The sequence below is a fragment of the Acipenser ruthenus genome, chromosome 55 (genome assembly GCF_902713425.1).
Source record: "Acipenser ruthenus chromosome 55, fAciRut3.2 maternal haplotype, whole genome shotgun sequence".
Lineage (NCBI taxonomy): Eukaryota > Metazoa > Chordata > Actinopteri > Acipenseriformes > Acipenseridae > Acipenser > Acipenser ruthenus.
Window position 1 is genome coordinate 6,343,234 of NC_081243.1, and position 24,482 is coordinate 6,367,715.

The 24,482-nt window shown below is 40.4% G+C and overlaps 1 protein-coding gene across 1 annotated transcript; it reads right to left on the bottom strand.

The window, feature by feature from the left end:
• Positions 1 to 20,660: 20,660 nt before the first annotated feature.
• LOC117967555 (uncharacterized) lies at positions 20,661 to 23,508 on the bottom strand. Its single transcript, XM_059017117.1, has 4 exons — positions 23,394 to 23,508; positions 22,994 to 23,216; positions 22,402 to 22,777; positions 20,661 to 20,828 (listed from the first exon to the last, which is right to left on the bottom strand). Exons 1-4 carry the CDS (start codon positions 23,506 to 23,508, stop codon positions 20,661 to 20,663), a joined length of 882 nt encoding a protein of 293 aa, XP_058873100.1.
• Positions 23,509 to 24,482: the final 974 nt, after the last annotated feature.

The following is a 24,482-nucleotide window of genomic DNA, read 5'->3' on the forward strand; positions in this document are numbered from 1 at the left end:
AATTTGAGAAATGTGTAATTTTGGTTGATTCCATTGAATCATTAATCAAGTCAAATATATTCCACATGTTGGAAAGTTACAATATAGCTCAATAATGGTATTATTTATTTTATACAGTCTTTTTTGCTCATCTTTATCAATGTGCAATGTGCATTATAAATATCATATGGGAGATACTGAAATTGAAGAAGGGAACTATGAAAAAGACCTAGGAGTTTATGTTGGCTCAGAAATGTCTTCATCTAGAAAATGTGGGGAAGCTATAAAAAGGCCAACAAGATGCTCGGATATATTGTGAGGAGTGTTGAATTTAAATCAAGGGAAGTAATGTTAAAACTTTACAATGCATTAGTAAGACCTCACCTAGAATATTGTGTTCAGTTCTGGTCACCTCGTTACAAAAAGGATATTGCTGCTCTAGAAAGAGTGCAAAGAAGAGCAACCAGAATTATCCCGGGTTTAAAAGGCATGTCGTATGCAGACAGGCTAAAAGAATTGAATCTATTCAGTCTTGAACAAAGAAGACTATGTGGTGATCTGATTCAAGCATTTAAAATCCTAAAAGGTATAGATAATGTCGACCAAGGGGACTTTTTTGACCTGAAAAAAGAAACAAGGACCAGGGGTCACAAATGGAGATTAGATAAAGGGGAATTCAGAACAGAAAATAGGAGGCACTTTTTTACACAGAGAATTGTGAGTGTCTGGAACCAACTCCCCAGTAATGTTGTTGAAGCTGACACCCTGGGATCCTTCAAGAAGCTGCTTGATGAGATTCTGGGATCAATAAGCTACTAACAACTAAACGAGCAAGATGGGCTGAATGACCTCCTCTCGTTTGTAAACTCTTATGTTCTTAAGGGTGCCAAAAATTTTGGAGGTGACTGTATATATATATATAAGTGGCTATATATTATTATTATTATTATTATTTGTTTATTTAGCAGACGCCTTTATCCAAGGCGACTTACAGAGACCAGGTTGTGTGAACTATGCATCAGCTGCAGAATCACTTACAATTATGTCTCACCCGAAAGACAGAGCACAAGGAGGTTAAGTGACTTGCTCAGGGTCACACAATGAGTCAGTGGCTGAGGTGGGATTTGAACCGGGGATTTCCTGGTTACAAGCCCTTTTCTTTAACCACTGGACCACACAGCCTCCTCTATCTGCATCAAATCATACATACTGTCCGCAAATTCTCTATTGATATCTACGATTCGAGAAGTGTAGTTAGATATATAAAAAAAGTGTGCACCAGGTGTAGGACGCCCAAAACACTCCTCCTTTCAAATCACTCTAGGGTCTATAAGGAAGCAAAATAAAATGCTATTACTGCTATTTCTTACAAGCCATACAAATTGCAATTTTACCATTAACCAATTTTTCTTTAGATTCTGATAATAGTTTGATAGTTTGCGTGCTGCAAAAGCTGAGTTCATTTTTAACAACAATTTGAACCCTTACAATACTGTAACAGTTCAAGGGTAAATGGAGCAGCTCAACAGCCCTTATAAGGACTATGATAGAGGGGAGCAAAAGCAATACTAATACACTCACATTGTGTGCACACATCACCCTGTGTACGTGCAAATGTTCCCTCCGGATCACAGCTCCAGGAAAAACTGTGAATTACAGGAAAACAGCAAGAACACCAACAGTACAATAAAACAGACTTGAACTCTTTTGGCTTGTTTACAAACCTTGATCAGCACAAATCTTTAACTACCTTGCTTCAAATATAACTTAACAACAGTACAATAAAACAGATTTGAACCCTTTTGGCTTGTTTACAAACCTTGATCAGCACAAGTCTTTAACTGCCATGCATACAATAGCATTTAATGGTTACTATAAACCAGAGGCAGTGTTGCCAACTCCTACTTGAGGAAAGTTACTGGACCTGCTGAGGCCGGTTGCAATAAAGTTGGTCTTGAAGTCTGACTTGAAGCTGGACTAAAAGTCAGACTTAGTGTCAAGTCGGACTAGGATAAGCCTGGCTTGAGAAACTGTTGCAGTATTGAAGACTTAAACTAGCTGGACTTGAAGTAGGACTTCAGTAGGATTTACATCTTATCAAGGGAAAATAAATGGCCACACACACTGTGACTTTTCTGTATTTTTATTATCAATATTGGATATAGGCTACTTCAATTGGAACGAGCATTTATTATATAACATGTAATAACTATAGCTAAGCAGACGCCACTTTTAATCACGACAACATTATAATGATCTACGTATTTTGTAGTTGCTAACTACAATCATAAACCAGTATCCCAAACAAATGTGTATCTTTGACTTGGAGTTTTAATTACACCAAATGCTAATGCAGCCAAGGTTCTCCCCACGAATTTTTACTAGCCGGGAGGCAGAATTATTATTATTATTATTATTATTATTATTATTATTATTATTATTATTATTATTATTATTATTATTATAATATTTCGCATAAACAAAAATCTATATAGAGCATTTCAAACTGAAACATAAAATAAGACAGAATACTGCCACATTTTTAATCTATAAAATGCAATTCTAAATACTGAAGTCTTGTAGGCCTATTATTTTCTCAATAATATTCAAAATTCAATTCATATTATTTTTTAATCGCGTTAGCATTCGTTCGTGGTGCAAGTTAAAATAATGCATTAGTTGAATGGGTGGATCCACACATCCCAATCACTCGGCGGAGCTGCAGTTTTCCTGAAACATCACGTAAATCTCAGGTTGAGTATCGGTACTTGTATTACTTCTGATTCCACTTCTGTAATCTTCCTTCTTATACCACTACTCTTTGTACATGTCAACGGATTCATTTTAAATTCTTAATGCACCTGGAAATAGGGCTGTGGCAGGGCAGGGCCCTGCCTGTAAATAATAATAATATTGTTGTTGTGCGGAAATTTTGGTGGTGGTTGGCAGGGATGGGGTTAATTTACTATCCCTGCCAAAATGCACGTGAGAATGTGGCTGGAGCTAATTGAATAATTGATAATTAGGCTCCAGCCACATGGTATAAAAAGAGAAAATCCTTTGTTTGGTGGTGGGAGTTTTGGGTTGAGTGAACAGTATGGCACCACATTTGTTTGGTGTGACAAAGTTCAGTGAAGGCTCTGCCCAGCCTGAGCAGTTTAGTTTAAACTTTTGTTTTGGCCCTTGTGCCAGTTATTTTGTAAGTGTTTATTGTGTGCGAGATTTGTTTTTGTTTAACTGTTTTATTTTTGCTCTGTGTTTTGTTCAAGTTTTTGATTTACTTTTGTTGATTAAACTGCGCAGCAGCGCTTTAACTGCAGTTTCCTGGTCTCTGAGTCTCTTTGCCTGGGCCGGCAAGGCTACCCTCTCACAAGGGCCCACTGTTTTGAAATGCACTCTGTCAGTTGTAGTCTATACTCTGCCTGAAAATGCTCTGCTTTGTTTGCACTCCGGGAGTTGCAGTCTACAGCCAGAGATTTATTACCTCAATAAGCCTTGTGTAGGCCTATGTACTGTATAATGTTAATGTGTAGGGGACCATGGGTGTTGTTTTGTCATAATGTTTATTTTACTTCAAAACAAAGGTAACAACTCAGGTAAGACAGCCATTAAATGTATTTATCTCAATGCTAGAAGTCTCAGAAACAAAATGTTAGAATTTGAAGCTACTGCACTAACAAGTAACTATGATTTGGTAGGTGTTACAGAAACTTGGTTGTCTGAGAGTGAAGGAGATGAATATAATATTAGTGGGTATACACTGTATAGGCAGGAGAGAAGAGGAGGAGGGATAGCGCTATACATGAGAAATATTCTTGAAGCCCAGGTGTCAAATCTGGACAAAGAAAACAACGCTGATTCAATGGGTCAGAATAATGGACAAAAATAATCTGTTATACAATGACATTAGAAATGCATGTAGAAAAGGAGAAGCCATACTAATGGGGGATTTCAACTTCCCCCGTATAAAATGGGAAAACCAGGTGGGAAGCACGACGGAAGAAATTAAAATGGTGGAAATGACAAATGACTGCTTCCTAACGCAATTTGTCAAGGCACCGACTAGAGGGGAGGCATGCTTTGATTTAGTCTTTTCAAATAACTAAGACAGAATAACTAAAACAGAGGTCAGAGAACCATTGGCAAACTCAGACCACAACATGGTCTCATTTGAAGTGATTTTTAAAACCAAACTAAAAAGCAAACTATGAAGGTCTGAAGCAGAGACTAACAGAAGTAAATTGGAGTAAAATAGAGAAAACATCCACTGAAAAAGGATGGCTGTTTTTTAAAAAATGTAGTACTAGAGGTGCAAAACAGTTACATCCCAAAAGCAGACAAAGCTAAATCTAAAACAAAATGGCCAAAATGGTTTAATAGATCAATTAAAAAAAATATTCAGTGAAAAAAGGCACTTTACAGAGCGTTTCAAAGAGATCAAAAACAAAGTACACAGAAAGAGTACTTGGAACTGCAAACGCAAGTCAAAAAGGAAGTTAGAAAGGCCAAGAGAGAGACAGAAATGCACATTGCTAAGGGGGCTAAAACAAATTCCAAAATGTTTTTCCAATATTATAACAGCAAGAGAACATTCAAAGAGGAGGTTAAATGGCTAAGCGATACAAATGGCAAAATCATAGACAAAGTAAAAAAATAGCAAATATATTAAATTATTACTTTTCACAAGTTTTTACAAAGGAGGATACAGACAACATACCACACATGTCAATCTGACCTGCTAACCTGCTTGACTTCTTTGAGGATGCAACATTGACAATGGATAATTGCAAAGTATACGACATGGTTTATTTAGATTTCCAGAAAGCTTTTGACAAAGTCCCGCGTTAAAAGATTAATTCTCAAACTGAACGCAGTAGGGATTCAAGGAAATGTATGCGCATGGATTAGGGAGTGGTTAACATATAGAAAACAGAAAGTACTGATTAGAGGAGAATCCTCAAAATGGAGCGAGGTAACCAGTGGTGTACCGCAGGGATCAGTATTAGGTCCTCTGCTATTCCTAATCTACATTAATGATTTAGATTCTGGTATAGTAAGCAAACTTGTTAAATTTGCAGACAACACAAAAATAGGAGGAGTGGCAAACACTGTTGCAGCAGCAAAGATCATTCAAAATGATCTAAACAGCTTTCAGAACTGGGCAGACACGTGGCAAATGACATTTAATAGAGAAAAGTGTAAGTTACTGCACGCAGGCAATACAAATGTGCATTATAAATATCATATGGGAGTTACTGAAATTGAAGAAGGAATCTATGAAAAAGACCTAGGAGTTTATGTTGACTCAGAAATGTCTTCATCTAGACAATGTGGGGAAGCTATAAAAAGGCTAACAAGATGCTCGGATATATTGTGAGAAGTGTTGAATTTAAATCAAGGGAAGTAATGTTAAAACTTTACAATGCATTAGTAAGACCTCACCTAGAATATTGTGTTCAGTTCTGGTCACCTCGTTACAAAAAATGATATTGCTGCTCTAGAAAGAGTGCAAAGAAGAGCAACCAGAATTATCCCGGGTTTAAAAGGCATGTCGTATGCAGACAGGCTAAAAGAATTGAATCTATTCAGTCTTGAACAAAGAAGACTACGCGGTGATCTGATTCAAGCATTCAAAATCCTAAAAGGTATAGACAATGTCGACCCAGGGGACTTTTTTGACCTGAACAAAGAAACAAGGACCAGGGGTCACAAATGGAGATTAGATAAAGGGGCATTCAGAACAGAAAATAGGAGGCACTTTTTTACACAGAGAATTGTGAGGGTCTGGAACCAACTCCCCAGTAATGTTGTTGAAGCTGACACCCTGGGATCCTTCAAGAAGCTGCTTGATGAGATTCTGGGATCATTAAGCTACTAACAACCAAACAAGCAAGATGTGCTGAATGGCCTCCTCTCGTTTGTAAACTTTCTTATGTTCCTATGTTCTTACCTCAAAATGGAGCAAGGTAAACAGTGGTGTAACGCAGGGATCAGTATTAGGTCCTCTGCTATTCCTAATCTACATTAATGATTTAGATTCTGGTGTAGTAAGCAAACATGTTAAATTTGCAGATGACACAAAAATAGCAGTGGCAAACACTGTTGCAGCAGCAGAGGTCATTCAAAATGATCTAGACATCATTCAGAACTGCACAGACACGTGGCAAATGTCATTTAATAGAGAATAGTGTAAGTTACTGCACACAGGCAATACAAATGTGCATTATAAATATCATATGGGAGATACAGAAATTGAAGAAGGAATCTATGAAAAAGACCTAGGAGTTTATGTTGACTCAGAAATGTCTTCATCTAGACAATGTGGGGAAGATATAAATATGGCCAACAAGATGCTTGGATATATTGTGATAAGTGTTGAATTTAAATCAAGGGAAGTAATGTTAAAACTTTACAATGCATTAGTAAGACCTCATATAGAATATTGTGTTCAGTTCTGGTCCCCTTGTTACAAAAAGGATATTGCTGCTCTAGAAAGAATGCAAAGAAGAGTGACCAGAATTATTCTGGGTTTGAAAGGCATGTCGTATGTAGACAGGCTAAAAGAATTGAATCTATTCTTGAACAAAGACGACTACGCAGTGATCTGATTCAAGCATTCAAAATTCTAAAAGGTATTGACAAAGTCGACCCAGGGAACTTTTTCGACCAGAAAAAAGAAACAAGGACCAGGTGTCACAAAAGGGGCATTCAGAACAGAAAATAGGAGGCAGTTTTTACACAGAGAATTGTGAGTGTCTGGAACCAACTCCCCAGTAATGTTGTTGAAGCTGACACCCTGGGATCCTTCAAGAAGCTGCTTGATGAGATTCTGGGATAAATAAGCTACTAACAACCAAACGAGCAAGATGGGCCGTATGGGGCCTCCTCTCGTTTGGAAACTTTATTATATTCTTGTGTCTTAATACACGCCGCTGTATTACTTATCAATATTATTATTTACTGTTTGTTTTGCCATTAGCTACTCAACATAAAAGAAATAAAAACAAACCTTTGCACCTGGATTACAATTGTCTGTCTGTTCTTTGATCACCTGTACCTGCACACTTTGCCACAATCCCATACACAGTGAAAGAAAGAAAGGTACAGTTACTGATCTTTACCAAATGCTTCACATACCGGATGACTCTCTGGTAGACTGGGAGAAAAAAACTAGACCTACTGTGTTTCCCAGACTTGTACACTCATGGAATTCATGCTGAACGGATGCCCCATTTGAATCCAACAGAGTTTGTCAAAGCTCTGCTTCAGTCATGCCATGTGCAAAAGGCTGAATCAGCAATATATCTTTCACCTGTAACATCAGGCCAATCTTTGCCAGATTAACGGAGGACCTGGACTGACCTGGGACAATACATAAAGGTGAATGGACCAGGGTTTGCAAACATGCCCATCAGTGAACTTGTTGCACAAGATCCTGTCAGTGTATCTCAGTTCATGCACAACACGTTTCTTGCAATCTTGAATTTTATCACATCCCCAAATGGCCCTCTGGGGGAAGTTACACTTTACTTTTGGTGCAGAGAGTACCAGGGTCATGGAAGGCAGAACTTCCACATAGAGAGTACCAGGGTCATGGAAGGCAGCACTTCCACATAGAGAGTACCAGGGTCGTGGAAGGCAGCAATTCCACATAGAGAGTACCAGGGTCATGGAAGGCAGCACTTCCACATAGAGAGTACCAGGGTCGTGGAATGCAGCACTTCCACATAGAGAGTACCAGGGTCGTGGAAGGCAGCACTTCCACTTAGAGAGTACCAGGGTCATGGAAGGCAGCACTTCCACATAGAGAGTACCAGGGTCATGGAAGGCAGCACTTCCACATAGAGAGTACCAGGGTCATGGAAGGCAGCACTTCCACTTAGAGAGTACCAGGGTCATGGAAGGCAGCACTTCCACATAGAGAGTACCAGGGTCATGGAAGGCAGCACTTCCACATAGAGAGTACCAGGGTCATGGAAGGCAGCACTTCCACATAGAGAGTACCAGGGTCGTGGAATGCAGCACTTCCACATAGAGAGTACCAGGGTCATGGAAGGCAGCACTTCCACATAGAGAGTACCAGGGTCATGGAAGGCAGCACTTCCACATAGAGAGTACCAGGGTCGTGGAATGCAGCACTTCCACATAGAGAGTACCAGGGTCGTGGAAGGCAGCACTTCCAAATGACCTGACAGCACCTGTACTCAGAGACTGTGTCTTGAAATGGCAGCAACATAAATGCAACAAGTACTGTCTAAGATCCAAGAAAATAAAAACAAGGTGGTGACAGTTTGTTGTTTTGGATTTCCCAGAAAAGAACAAACCATGGTGGTAATCCGTGATGTGGCTGAAGCCATTGCTGGCTGGAAAGCACTCAAACCTCACAGCAGACTCTATGATCTCCCACGGAGTGGTACAGAAGTCAGAACCAATGACTACAATCCAGCCATTTTGGATATTCAGTTAATTTGTGAACAATATACAGCCCTCAACTGCTACATTACAAAATACCTCTCAAAACCTGAAAAGAGTTTTGCCCTTGGCATCATGAATGACATTAAGTCTCTGGTCAGCAGACTGTGGAATGTTGCACTCCGCAGCTTGAACAGAGAATGCGGTTCACTTGAAGCAGCAGACAACCTCCTAGGCTTACCTCTCTAAGGCACTTCCCATACACTTACCTTGCATTCTCATTATCCTTTGCACTCGTTGCCATTATTGGTCTTGTTCGTCATCTTCATTGTTGGAAATATATTGCTTCATGCTCTTTGAGGTATTCTTGTATGTATGGGCTGAATGTCTGTCCATATGTGCCCTGATCTACCTGTGCCTTACCTGCATGTTGTCCGTGTGTCTTCCCAAAGCATACTTGTCTGCACCTGTGATGACGCCTCTCCCATTCCCTGTCTGTCTTTCTCTCTGTAGTAGAGCTTGTAAGGATAACCAAGAACACTTCAGTCTGTGTTGAGCACTTTCCTTGGCACATGTATCTCAGCATCATTATTCTCGTTACAGCCAAGATGATAAGGGACATTTTCAAAGAGCATTTCAATGTAAAGTGGAGCGATCAAAAAAAGAAGCCAAGTTAGAATTAACAATTGTGTGAATGTTGGGCCCCAGCACCTTTCCAATTGTGCCTATTTGCTTGATACTTGACAAGGTTGCACCAATTGCTTCTCCTAACGGGCTTTTGTGTTTGATATCACCACTTTAAACGGCTGTTGCATTTTTCTAACTTGTTTTTTTACATTGACAATGTTTTTGCTATAGATATCACTTCTTTGTTTACTTCATCAAATAATGAATAAAGTGAGGGAAAGATATTCGAGAATATGTATGGTAAATAGACATTACAAGAGAATAATAAGTAGATTAATATAACAGAAATGAGTAGATTTTAAAGTGAAATAATGGTATAAGGGACTGTAACAGGGCAAGGAGCCCTGTAGAGTTATTTGTTTATTTATTTTTAGAACAGGGTCTCCCCCTCCGCCCCTGTGTTATTTTGTATTTGTGTTTTATGATTTATTATTGTATTTATATATGACGGCGAAGCGCCACGTGTTTTGTTATTGTTTTGTTTTTAGTTAAAATGTTCTGGCAGAGGCGAGATTAGTGCTTGTCGTCTGCCAGGAATAATTAAAAACCTTGTGCAGAAGGTGGCCATTTCCTGAGTTAAGTGATTAATTTGTTGCTAATCAGGAGATGGTCACCTGTATATAAACCTGCAGCTCTCTACCCTCTGGGTGGGTTGTACAGAGGAGCGTACGGGAGAGCGAGAAGAGAGAAATTTATTTAAAAAAATATTTAGGTTCAGTGAAGGTGATCGCCCAGCCTGAACTGTATTGTTTATTTTGAGTAAGTGTTTTTTGTTTAAACCTTTTATTTTGTTTTTGTCATTTAAAAAAATAAAATGGCTCAAGCGCCTTTGCACCGTGACTGCAGTACTCACCTGGTGTCAGTTTCTTTTCCTTCCTGCTTCTGGCATGACGTCACCACACGACCACCCTGCCACAGGGACTTTATTCTTTTGGTTGCAAATGTACATCCATCAGTGGTGAAAACAATATGTCTATTTTGATAGGTATTTATATATTAATATTTAAGTAGGTACAAAACTACAATATTATGAATGGTTAAAAAGGTACATATGCATGTCAGTGCTAAAGAGTAGTATACTAACACATTTTAATGCTGGAAAAAAAAAACATTATTATCCTTGATATAGTGCTGTTATGAACTTATGCCAATGTAAGGCATAGATACACACACACACACACACACTTTTTTAAATAGCTTTATAATACAACTGTTTTTCTTTTTCTTTCTGCTTATGAAGTTTAGTAGTATGCATCCTAGTACACTCTGCTACAGAACATTGGAAGACTTCTAACAAAAGAGCAGAAATTGAATAAGCAACTTTAAACTAGTGGGAAAATATGTGAAAGCAATGCTGTGGTAAACATTTACCTTTGTAAGTACCTTTTACGCATGCAATACTTATTTCCATCATTTTTGACACTCACTGCAGGTTCAGTTTTCCCATACGGGATGCACATTTTATTGTTGGTTTTGTGAACTGCTAAGGTTCATTGATTGATTGATTTGTTTATTTTTTTAAGAGCTTAACTCGGTAGAATATAGTCGCTAGACTAGCGAGCGAGTACAAAAATGTAAGGAAAATCATCTAGCGAGTATATTCTTAGGGAATAACCTGAAAACGTAGCCACACATGCAAATTAGGCTATGACATCACGAAACATCACAGAAAATTCCCTTTGACTCACTAGAATTTGCATTGGAAAACTATTTTTTCGCCCTTGTGTCGCTACTATTTATTTATTTTTTTTCAGCAATTTTACCGAGTAACTTATAAACCTGCTGATAAATGGATGGAAGGCACACTTGTGCAACCATTCAGTTCAGGGTGGTGAGCATCGGATGTAGTTGCCACTAGAGGCCGCTAGAGGGTGCAAAATAATTTAACAAAACTCACACACTCAAAAACACAGAATTTTATCATCCTTGACCTTTATTATATTAATTTAAAGAAAAAAATGTGGAAAATAAAAACAAATTCTAAAGTTATCTACAAAAATATATACTGAGCATCAAAAGAAACTCATCACTTAAATTTGAGCATCAAAAGAAACTTATCACTTATATTTGGATAAAATTCACTAGAGGTTATCAAAAAATGACAAACTCTGTTTTAGAGCAGGTGCAGTGACTTTTTATTGTGCTGATTAACAACTGACATCATGAAGATGTTGGAAAATGATCTGTCAATCTTGGGCAGGTGTTGTGATTTTTGGTCTCCCAGTTTGTGGCCTGTCATTGGCAGAGTGTGTCTGGTTATACCGTCTCACTAGGTTTGAAATCGCTGGCTGTGAGCACCCAAGACGGTCAGCCACAGTACCTGCCCTAGTCCAGCCTCCAACACGCCCATCGCACGAAGGCGCTGCTCTCTTGACAGACGTGGCATATTGTTTTTTTTCTGTGATTTACTTTATTGCTTTTATTCAAGCTTGCAACTCAACAGCTGAAATCACTCCACATCCAGCGTCCAATCAACTGTCTCACTAATTAGGTGATTAATCAATCAATCTTTATTTTATATAGCGCCTTTCATAGTGGACCCCCATCACAAAACTCTTTACAAGATGCAGTAACAACAAGAAAATCCATAATAATTTAAATACAGAGAAATGCATAATACATAATATATAATTTAAAAAATCATAATACATTAAATACAGTGGAAAGTGCAGAATACATGATAGTAGCATTATACATTAAATAGTATCAGCAGCACAGCAGATAATAGCAGCTATCAGGCTTAAAGAGCATGGAAAGCAAGAGAGAACAGGCGGGTCTTGAGAGTTGATTTAAAGCGAGCGATGGTGGGAGCATCACGCACCAAAGCTGGGAGAGAGTTCCAGAGAGTCGGAGCCATGAAGCTAAATGAGCATTCTCAAAGTGTGGTGCGCTTTTGCTTGGGGATAACAAGCAGTCCAGAGTTGGAGGACCTCAGCTTGCAGGCAGGGACATAGCGGGTCAGCAGGTTGAGGAGGTACTCGGGGACCTGTGTGATGAAGGGCATTGTAGGTGAGCAGGAGTTTTGAAAATAAACCTGAACTTTACAGGTAGGGCAAGACGGGGGGTGATGTGATCACGTTTTTTATATCTGGCAAGGATCCTGGCAGCGGCATTCTGGACTAGCTGCAGTCGGTTTATTGTGCGTTCCAGGAGACCACCATATAGAGAGTTGCAGTAGTCGAGTTGAGAGGAGACAAATGCATGACAAACTATCTCCGCATCTGGGAGGGAAAGATAGGGATGGACTTTGGAGATGTTTTGAAGATGGTAGAAGGAAGATTTGACCATGGAGGAGATGTGGGCATCAAAGGAGAGGTTGCTTTCAAGAAGTACACCAAGGCTTCGTACTGTGGGGGAAGGCAGCAGCAGACAATTTGAGGTTCAGGGCAGCTATATTTAGATTCTTAAGTTGAGTTATTAAGTGAATGTGCAACAGTCATAGTCACTCAAGTGTGTCATGGTCAAGGATGAATGATCGAGTGATTAAAAAGAAACATTTTGTCAATGTCCATCATTTATATAGCTTATTTTTTTCGAAAATAAATATGTTATAATAGTGATAAGTTTCTTTTGATGCTCAGTGTAGTAAACCTGCCACTCACTCTTAACCCCTACATCTAACCCCTAAACCTAACCTCTAACCCCAACCCCTAAACCTCAACTCTACCCCTAAACCTAACCTCTACCACAACCCCTAAACCTAACCTCTAAATCTTACCCGTACAACTAAACCTAAACCTAACCCCTAAACCTAACATCTTCCCAAACCCTAAACCTTACCCTAACCCTAACCCCTACCCCTAAACCTAACCCCTACCCCAACCCCTAAACCTAACCCCTACCCCTAAACCTAACCTCTACCCCAACCCCTAAACCTTACCCGTACCCCTAAACCTAACCTCTAAACTTTACCCGTACAACTAAACCTAAACCTAACCCCTAAACCTAACCTGTACCCCAACCCCTAAACCTTATCCCTACCACTAAACCTCACCTGTACCCCAACCCCTAAACCTAACCTCTACCCTAAAACTAACCTCTACCCCAACCTTAACCTCTACCCCAAACCCTAAACCTTAACCCAACACCTAAACCTACCCCTACCCCTAGGGGTAAGGGTTGACAGGACACATTCACGTCTATCAGTTTACAGTAGGATAATATACATAGGGCTTCTGATTTTCGCTTTTAACCAATAAAACCCAATAAAACACCCGATACAAAATAAATTAAATTGGTGGATAGCCAATAAACACCAGAAAACACCTAAAAAACTCTGGAAATGGTTAATCAATTCATGTTGACTTTACCCTCTTTCTATTAAAAAATAAAACCTACTACAATAATAATAATAATAATAATAATAATAATAATAATAATAATAATAATAATAATAATAATACATACATACATACATACATACATTAACCGTACAACTAAACCTTACCCGTACAACTAAACCTAAACCTAACCCCTAAACCTAACCTGTACCCCAACCCTTAAACTTTACCCCTACCCCTAAACCTAACCTGTATCTCAACCCCTAAACCTAACCTGTACCTCAACCCCTAAACCTAACCTCTACCCCAACCCCTAAACCTTACCCCTACCCCTAAACCTAACCTCTACCCCAACCCCTAAACCTTACCCCTACCCCTACCCCTAAACCTAACCTCTAACCCAACCCCTAAACCTACCCCTAAACCTAACCTCTACCCCAACCCCTAAACCTTACCCCTACTAAACCTAACCTCTACCGCAACCCCTAAACCTGACATCTACCCCAATCCCTATACCGTACCCTAACTGTCACTATCAAACTGTAACTATTATTTTAACAGTTTCTTTAGCACCCTCCAGCGGCCTCTAGTGGCTACTACACCGTGAATTAAAGATAATACGCAGTAACGTTTTAACCTATATTTCATTAATACATTCATAATTTCTGTATTTTCCTGACTTTATATGTGTTAAAATGACCAAATAAAGATTAATGAGCAAATATGTGATTAGTTGAGACAAGCAGTTTTTGTAAGATGAAGTAAGCGAGCTGAGAATTCTCTGGATTTTGTTATATTTTTGAGGGGGGGGGGGGGGGGGGGGTCGACAGGACACATTCACGTCTATCAGTTTACAGTAGTATAATATACATAGGGCTTCTGATTTTCGGTTTTAACCTGTGGAAATGGTTAATCAATTCACGTGGACTTTACCCTTTTTCTATTAAAAAATAAAACCTACTACAATAATAATAATAATAATAATAATAATAATAATAATAATAATAATAATAATAATAATAATAATAATAATAATAATGCATACATACAGACATACATACATACATACATTTCCCTGTGCTGCTCGGCAATGTCCCGCCTCCCTGACTGCATCTATCATTGATTCGTTCTGAATACTTTAAACCCGCCCCAACTACTGAGTGACAGCACATTCCTACATTTCTATTGGAGACTCCGCTGGCGAGATTTAAAACGAGATTACAAATCAGGATGGAGGCTTGCTAGCGGGATTTCAAACTATATTGCAGTAAAGATACGGAGCATTTAAAATATAATTGTGGCGAAATGTACAAAAATGCTAACACACAAAACCCCCCAGAAGAATGTGCCCGTAACCATAGGGATTTCATTGTGGAAGACAGCAAAGGAATGAACGTACCATTTAAGTGTGCAAATACTGTGGAGTTAGTACTATACATATTTTGACAGAAAAAAAAAAACGCTCAAGCATTTTGGAAACTAACCAAAAACACTAATTTCATACAGTATATCAAAAACGAAAGCCCCGAATTTTTTTTTTACATAAATCTCGAAAATAGCTAAAAAAAAAATAATAATAAGCACCAAAAAATGCAATTAATAAAAGCTGAAAAACAAAAGCCCTAAATATACGAGAGTTTAAGTTGGTAAAGTGCGCCACCTGCTGTTGAAATTGAATAATGCAGAAGACTGAAGGAGAGGTATCCACTAACTAAACCCACAAAATAGTCTCACAGCAAATTTATTAGCAAATCGGTTTTTTTTTAATCTCATTCTGAGATTGAAAATTTTTAGTTTCCTGTGAGTGTAACGATCATTGTGGTCCCTATTGGCACAAGGAAATACGGTTTCCTCTCTCTATACTGGTCTAAATACATAAATAATTTAAAAATAAATATTGAAATAAATGAATACATAGACATGTATGTATTTATTTACTTAGCTTGATATTTATTTATTTATTTTTCATTATCATATAAACAATGACATTTAATACTGTATAAACGAAAATAAATATTCAACAGCTGTTGTTCAATTGTATATTAGTGAAGATTTGTGTACATAAAGGTCGTCATGCTTTCATATATTTTTACTTTCAAATAAAAAATTATATTATAACGAACCGGCCAATTGCTTTGTTGCAGGACTTGTCTGTTCAGTTTGTCTAGTCTGTCTTTTATGATACATGTATTGTAAGGGGAACGTGACGGGTCACGCTGTTAGTGAATGGGGAGAATGTGTGTTGTTGTTTACGGGGGTTGCAGAGCATTTGGGAATGCAACACCGTCTCCTTTTCTTTGATTACTGTGTCGGGTAATGAACATCGTTTTATTAAATACAGGTGGTAAACTATACTTAACAAATAGGGCAGATCTAGAATACACAATCACGGCAAGCGGTTTGCACTCCCTGTTAATTAAAACAATAACTAAACACAGAATTATAATTTAAAACTAGCGGGAAGTGTGGCTCAATATCTGCACAGAGACGTAGCGCACAAAAAAAACAGGAGAGACTCGTTTCGTGATTGTTTAAAACGCGCTCATTGCCTCGCTGGTGTGGGTGTGGGTGTGGCCGGAGTTGTTTGCGGTGACTCTTACCTGTGTTGAAGGTTGAACTGTGCAGGATGCTGCCAATTTCGCTGCTTATCGAGACGGACCAATTGTCAACGGCTGTTTCTTTTACACATTTTTATTTTCTTTTGTACTGGAGTTCCACGCTGCCTCAGTAGAGTGGGACTTTATGGTAAAGTAATACTGCAGCTACAAGCATCCGCTCTAACCAAGGAGTTTAAGTGCGCCAAGGTCAGACTGGAAATGACATTAGTAGAGTCACGTGACAAATGCGTAAGGGAGGCAGCACCTCTGCTGAAAACAGGAAGAAAGTGGGAGGCAAAGAAAGCTGTGGAGGATGCAAAGGCTGCCCTTCGAATTGGTGATATCATGGGGCAAGTTCAGCATGGAAGAGGGGGTCTTGGTCTCAGTTCAGCTCCTCCTACATGGCACAAGGCAGCCCCAGCTCAAAGGAGGAAGCTGGTAGTCAACAAGGTGCAAAAGCAGGAGGAGAGGATGAGGTATATAAAGGCCATTTCCCAGGCCAAGTAGGGAGAATGGATGAGATGGGAGAGTGTGGAACACCGCAAGATTGGCTGACAAGACCTATGGACAATGGAACAGAGCAGGATCAGTTTCCTCATCAGGTCAACATATGATGTTCTCCCATCACCACAGATCCTAAACCTCTGGGTAGGAGAGGATCCCTCATGTCATTAAGGCACATTTTGACAGGATGTAAGGTGGCTCTTAGCCAAGGACGGTTTACTTGGCACCATGACCAGGTGCTGCGATGTTTGGCCTTAGCATTGGAAGATAAGCGTAACATGACCAATAAGTTGCCACCTGTTCCATCAGAACATTACACACAAAAGACAACATTCCTCCGTCCAGGAGAGCAACCACCAAGAAAAGGTGTTAAAACCAATCCTCGCCCAGGACAACTGGAAGCTGCTAGAGAATGGAAAATGCTGGCAGCTGTTGGTCAACGGCTTATTTTTCCACCTGAGATTGCCACCACTAACCTTCGACCAGATATTGTCTTGCACACCTTGTTCACCTGGTAGAATTAACCGTGCCATGGGAGGATGCTGTAGATTAGGCGTATGAGAGGAAGAAACTGCGGTATGCTCAACTAGCCACTGAAGCGGAACAGCGAGGATGGAGAGTCTAGGTGAAGGTGGGTTGTCGAGGATTTGTGGCACAATCTACAACCCGGTTTCTCAGAGATGTCGGATTCAGTGGCCAAGAGCTGCGTCGCACAGTGAAGAACTTATCTGAAGCAGCAGAGAGGAGCAGCAACTGGCTGTGGTTGAGACGGAAAGATTCTGGCTGGGGATCTCAAAAGAAACGCTGATGTACAGGTAAGTAAACTGGGCTGAGTTGAGTGGGGGACGGAGGGGGGTGATTCTGGGATGCCAGAATCACCGTCGAGCCCTCTTGAGGTGTCGTGGGCTAGTCGACGAAACACCGAGGATGGAAGGTGCCCACTTGAAGACCCCAGAGATGTACCCTACTTAGCTCAATCCAGACAGTCATCAAGCTGATGGGGAGACCGCACTGTGGTTATTATTTGTTTATTTAGCAGACGCCTTTATCCAAGGCGACTTACAGAGACTAGGGTGTGTGAACTATGCATCAGCTGCAGAGTCACTTACAATTACGTCTCACCTGAAAGACGGAGCACAAGGAGGTTAAGTGACTTGCTCAGGGTCACACAATGAGTCAGTGGTTGAGGTGGGATTTGAACCAGGGACCTTCTCTATCACTCCCCTCCTCAAAAAACCTACCCTCGACCCCACCTCCCTCCAGAGCTACCGTCCTGTCTCCCTCCTACCCTTCCTCTCCAAAACCCTCGAGTGGACTGTACACCGCCAGCTCTCTGCTTTCCTGTCCAACCACTCTCTGCTTGACCCTCTCCAATCTGGCTTCTGCTCTGCTCACTCTACTGAAACCGCCCTCCTGTCTGTCACCAACTCACTTAAATGTGCCCGAGCTGCCTCTCTCTCCTCTGTCCTAATTCTCCTCGACCTCTCTGCTGCCTTTGACACTGTTGATCACTCTATTCTACTATCATCTCTTGCTGACCTGGGGATCTCTGACACTGCTCTGGCCTGGTTCTCCTCCTACCTCTCCAACCGCACTTACCAGGTAACCTGGCGTGGAGCAACCTCCACACCTCACCCTCTCTTAACTGGAGTCCCCCAAGGGTCAGTCTTGGGTCCTCTCCTGTTCTCTCTCTACACCCGCTCCCTGGGCCCCCTCATCGCATCCTATGGTTTCTCATACCATTTCTATGCTGATGATGCTCAGATTTTCCTCTCCTTCCCCACCTCTGACTGCACCATCTCCTCCTGTATCTCTACCTGTCTGTCTGCTATTTCCTCCTGGATGCACTCGCATCACCTCAAACTCAACCTCTCTAAATCTGACCTCCTTTTATTTCCCTCCTCCTCCCCCTCCTCTGATCTCTCCATCTCTGTTCCTCTGGAATCTACCACACTCTCTCCCTCTTCCTCAGCTAAGAACCTTGGAGTCACCCTGGACCCCTGCCTCTCTTATTCCCAGCACATCTCCACTCTGGCACGCACTTGCCGATTCTTCCTGAGCAACATCCGAAGAATCCGACCCTTCCTCACCAACTATGCTACCCAGCTCCAGGTCCAGGCCCTGGTACTCTCCCGCCTAGACTACTGCAACTCCCTCCTGGCTGGCCTCCCTGCGTCCGCCACCCGTCCGCTCCAGCTCATCCAGAACTCTGCTGTCCGCCTGGTGTTCTCTCTGCCTCGCTTCGCCCACGCTACTCCACTACTATGCTCGCTCCACTGGCTCCCGATCACCGCTCGCATCCAGTTCAAGACTCTTGTACTAGCCTACAGATGCCTTGACCAGTCTGCACCCAGCTACCTCCAGACCCTCATCTCTACCTACACCCCCACTCGACCTCTCCGCTTCGCCTGCACTAGAAGACTAGCTCTACCACCGCTACGCTCCCCTGCCTCCAAAGCCCGCTCCTTCTCCACCCTTGCTCCGCAGTGGTGGAATGACCTTCCTACAGATGTCAGGACTGCCCAGTCCCTGACCACATTCCGGCGCCTCCTTAAGACTCACCTCTTCAAAGAGCACCTGTAGAACTCCTCTGTTTGTATCCTGGGACACTATCACCCTTCATGTAAATGTGCTTTATTTTGCTCTTATCAGCCCCTATTTTACTGCATTTAATCCTGTACATCAGAATACTGTAATCTGCCAAGTTTTTAACCTGTAGTACTTTGTATTTAATCACATCCTGATGTAACTATCACTATTTAATCATATCCTGATGTAACTATCACTATTACCTACTGTATTATTGAATTGTGGTTTGTCAAACTTGTACTTTACTTGAACAAAAGTTATTGTATTTCTTGCTCTTATTGTATTACTTGTATTGTAACGCTTGAACTGTTTTTGCTTACGATTGTAAGTCGCCCTGGATAAGGGCGTCTGCTAAGAAATAAATAATAATAATAATACAAGCCCGTTTCTTTAACCACTGGACCACTGGACCACACAGCCTCCTGCGATGCTGGCTCCGGTTGATCCCCGGAGCAAGCATCGCAGCCGTTGTGTGTGCTGATGCGCTAGGGAGGCAAAATAAGCTGATCCCTGGAGCCAGCATTACACTTCAGCCATCAACACCAGGCAGAAGGATATCTACATCATCATATGGAAGGAAACGTAAATGGACGGAGACACCTATGGATCACTTTACTGTCAAGCTACGTCTTAGTTGGTGCTTATCTTATCTTAGCTTATCTTAGCGAGAGCCGAGTTCAAATCAGCATGAAGTTTTAACATCTACTCTCGTTGTAATGGAAATCACGGAAGGCATAATCTAATATATTATATTTTGCTCTTTGAGTTTGTGTGTGTTGTTGCCACAAGGCGAACTGGTGTTTTTTTGTTTTTTGTTTGATTTTTTTACTTTTGATCACTTGTTTTGTATTGATTTATCATTTCACCTTTTTATTTTATTATGATTTTCTTTGCACATGTTTATTTTGGTTTGTAGTTGGTTTCATTTTGCTCTAATTTGAATAGCACTGCTATTTAAATTAGAACAAAGTGAAACCACCTACAAACCAAAATAACTTGAGACTAAACTTATAATTTATATATTCTCTTGCGTCACTCAAAACTAAAATATTATTGTTTTACACGTTAGTGAAGTTAGCAAGCGGAACTTCACTAATGTTATTTACACATCTCCTTGAATCCAGGCTGGTGTGGGTTCTGGTGGCCTAGTGGCAAATTGTACTCACTTGTGTAAAATCTTCGGCATAATTTGCAATATTATTTTCTGAAGTGTTTTGTTTTTATAATAAATTATTTAAATATTTCAAAATGTTACAGATGTCTCTGCTTACCTTAATTTAATTGAAAGGGGTCTGCAATTTGCGGAACCTGCTCTTATAAACGTGTTTTAACAAAAACTATTTCCATGGTGACGTGGTCAAACAAAATAACAATTCCACGGCGCGTTTTGCTCCACATGTATTGTCGTGTTAGAACAGCTAATTGCTTCTGCATTTCACATGGTTTTATCAAGTCAGTTCTGCAGCTGTACTTGAGAAAATAACATTTTACCAGACACAACATGAACGTTTCTGGACTGTTATCTTTTGTTTTGTTGAATTTTATGTAAACAGCAGCATTGGATTACATTTCAATGATCACTGATTCTTCTATGGGATTAATGCACGTTTGGCTAGTTCTGAATTGCACACGTATTTGACGAGAAACGGCCCACCGAAGCAATTGGGCCAGTCGTACAGTAAAAGACCCGGGGGGGCGGGGGGCCCGCGGAGCGCGGGTTAGGCAGTTCGCTTCCCCCCGGGGTGGGGGAGGCCGCCCACTGCGCCCCCCGGCGCGCCGTCTAAATTGTTTTAAAAAAGCCCCCGGGGTCGCAGCATCGACAGTATCTGCCTTAAAATAAATAAATAAAAAATCCACATTAATCAGTGTGTCACATGACCCGGTGCGCAAATGCGCTCTTAATACAATAATAAAAAAGTATCGGCGTTCCAAATAAACAACCGTCCAGATCACATCCAAACATTCACTTTCCTACAGTCCCTGTACTGTTTTTAAATGCATTTACTTTTAAAACTGGTCATATTTTTATAATACAGATTGTGTAATGTTTTGTTTTTATTCTAGTATGCTCTAGTTTATTTGTTTTTTATTCTAGTATGTAGAATGTCGTTGTGAAATATGATATATAAAACTGATAGAATAATGTATTATGCATAATAATACTACGACTACTACTACTACTGATAATAATAACAATAATAATGATGATGATGAAATATTAATGATGTCAACAGTAAGGAAAACTCATGGAGAAGATTTTTTTTTTTAAATCAAATACTATGTATTGCTAATTGCTTTCTATTACAGGCATTTTAAAATGAAATGAAGCAATAGAATGTACTTAAAAATAAGATTGTATTTTATTGATAAATCTTAACATGTTACAAAAAAAAGATAAAACCACAGATGAAAAATGCATTAAATCCACACCAGGCAATTACATACAATTTACTACAGGACATTGTTCTGTTACATTGCATGAATGGAAATTAAAGGCATATCTCGTGCAATAGGTATACATCTTTTATTTCAATGTTCAGTGCAGGTGTTTATGAGAAAAGCGATGTCCAGAGATACAGTGGGGCAGGTAGTATGAAATATGAATACCATACTGGTTGTAAACTAGAAATATTTAATTGCATTGAAACACAATATCGTTTTCAACATAGTAAACAAAACATGTACATCTGGAACAAAACTGATTAGAATATATGCATTTCAGTGTTTAAATCCACACCAAACAATTACATATATATGTATTAGAGGAAATTATTCTGTTACATTGAATGCATACAAATTATTACATACATGTATATTTATTACAGGAAATTATTTTGTTACATTAAATGAATAGAAATTAAAGGCATATCTCATGCAACCAGCAAGATGATCTTTTGTTTCAGTGTTTCACCCCCACCTGTCTGTCTGTCTTGATTACATCAGGCTAACATACAAGGACATGGTGGTAAACCCAACGTGTTTATGAGAAAAGTGATGTCCACAGATACTGATACTTTTTAAACAGTGGACCAGGCAGTGCAATATATGAATAACATACTAGAAATATTTAATTACATGGAAAGACAAATTCAACAATACAGCTTTCAACATAGCAAACAAAACAGGTCAAACTGGAACAAAACAGATTATAATATATACATTTTAGTGTTTACATTACACTTGTGGTTCAATACTGCGATCAGCTTTACACGTAGGGGCTTTGACCAGAGGAAAGTCGAACTTGTGCTGAATGAAATGCTGTATAGGTTTGCTGGGGTACATTAGAACACAAAACAGAAAAAAGAAACAATGCACCACCATAAAAAAAAAAATGTTTCGGAGGACGCGAGTGCTTGCCTTCGTCTCCCCTGAGTCAATATGGGCAAGTTGCAGTTGTGAGACAAAGCCTTAAAATAATAAATTGGATATTGTAAAAACTGGAAGCAGCTGAAGAAGTGGAAGGAGATGAAGTGGGATGTGGCGCAGGGGTGGCCGACTGGTCCAGGACTGCGATCTGCTCCGTGGCCCCAGGGCGTTTCTGCTGCTTTGCCTGACCTGCGGTGTTTGGGGGGCATGGAAAAGACATGCGGCTGGTGTCCGTATGTCATGCCCTCCTGTAGCAGCGGGCGCGGCTGCGGTTGAGGCTCTGGGTCCACTGCGCTGGCGCTAGGGGGTGCGACCCCCTGTTGAAGGACAGCATGCTCCTGCCCTTTCTGGCATTTGTTGTGCCTGAAACACAGCAGATGCATGACATTGTCAGTTTTATGTTTCAACAGAAACACAGTCACTTGTTTGTGGTAGTTGTGTAGATTATGTGCGTTTTTCTTTCAGCCTTTAACTTCAAACTGTATAGCGATCGAGATGTTGTCATTCTTAATGGACATCTCAACACTATGCTTTTCGAGGTGTAATGTCATCAGTGTCCAGTCAAGAGACGAAACTTACCATTGAGAAAGGGTGTGCTGATTCAACTCGAACAGCTGGAGGGTGGTCTTCTCCATGAGCCTCGGGCTGCCCAGCACCAGCTCTCGGACTTTGGAGTAGTCGCCGAGGATAGCCGCCCACCGGGAAGTCCTCACACCTTTGGAATTGGTGGAGGATGGGTGGAGGTGGCAGAGATGGCCTCGACGAATCTGCTCATCTGTGGCCACTGGGCAGGTCCCGAGCCCTGTCCGAGCAGGCAACTGCAACCAAGCAACAGGAGTAAAAAGTTTTAGTAGTAATGGGCACATGTTTATAATTTAGGGTTGTGTGTGTGAGTTACATATATATATATATATATATATTTTTTACTATTGTAATGACATTACACATGAACTAGCTCACCGTTTCAGGCTGTCAGTGCCCAGGGTGTCATAGGAGGTGGTCTTGGTGGTCTTGAATCGCCCCTGAATCAGCCTGTCCTGGTGACGGGCAGGGTAGGTGAGGCGCTGCTTGTCTCCGTTGCTCAATGAACTCATCTACCTGCTGCTCCGTCAGACAGGCCAACCCACGCAGGCTCACCACACTGCTGGCCAGGCGCTGGACACAGTGTACGCCTTAATGGCGGCAGAGACAGCAGCAGCTTCTGGATCTGGATCCCCCAGATTGCTTTTTACTTGGGATTTACGGTGGTCTGCGCAGCCAACCAATCCACTTTTTAAAGCATTTGTCACGGGGATAGGCATTACCTGGGATTGAACTCACAACCTCCCCAGTTATGACCACCACTACGTCACAGTTGATGCAAGTGAAGGATCAGTAGTGTCTCATTGTAGAACTTTTTTATTTAAAAAATTTGGATAAAAGCATCAGCCAAATCAATTAATATGACTTTTTTTGGCTTGCTTTTATGAATGTATTTATATATTTGTAATATAAACATGTATTCATTTCTATATTTACGGGCTAAGGCCGTGTGCTCTTCAAGGATATGTGCTATTTTAAAACATAAATAAATTGTTTAATATAAATGGTGTGGATATCAAACTGCTTGCATTCCCTGGTTTATTGTGAAATCACATGATTGGTAGATGTCCAGTTATTTAGCTTTTCTGTTTCAATAGTCGCTATACACTATTAAAAAGTAAGAATTTAGAGGAAGAAGCAGAAGGAGAATAACAATTTTATATCTCATTATGTATAAGAGGTCATTACATTTTTTCACATTTGATTCAAGAAAGTTTCAAACTTTTGGTACTGGAACAAATTGTAATTCTAAGTGATTTACTGCACTTTGCTGCTACATGGTGACAACAGCAAAACACTTGGAGCTGTATAGAGTCTCGGCAGCTACCGTTCCTCTCAATCGGCAGTTTCCAGCAAGTTTTTTGAACTTGTGCTCCTCTTAGGTTCCGTTTCTAGCGCTTTAGTGACCAATTTGCGGAAAACAAAACCTAACTCTGTTCTGAATAAACACTTTCTTTTCTTTTACCCAAAATCAGCAACCGGACAG

What these genes read in the sequence shown, in the direction of transcription:
- LOC117967555 (XM_059017117.1), bottom strand. Translation starts at nt 23,508, where the DNA reads ATGAGTTCATTGAGCAACGGAGACAAGCAGCGCCTCACCTACCCTGCC. An exon ending in CACCTCCTATGACACCCTGG is followed by an intron (nt 23,217 to 23,393) that starts GCACTGACAGCC and finishes CTGCTCGGACAG; the next exon opens with GGCTCGGGACCTGCCCAGTG. An exon ending in CAGCACACCCTTTCTCAATG is followed by an intron (nt 22,778 to 22,993) that starts GTAAGTTTCGTC and finishes GCTGTGTTTCAG; the next exon opens with GCACAACAAATGCCAGAAAG.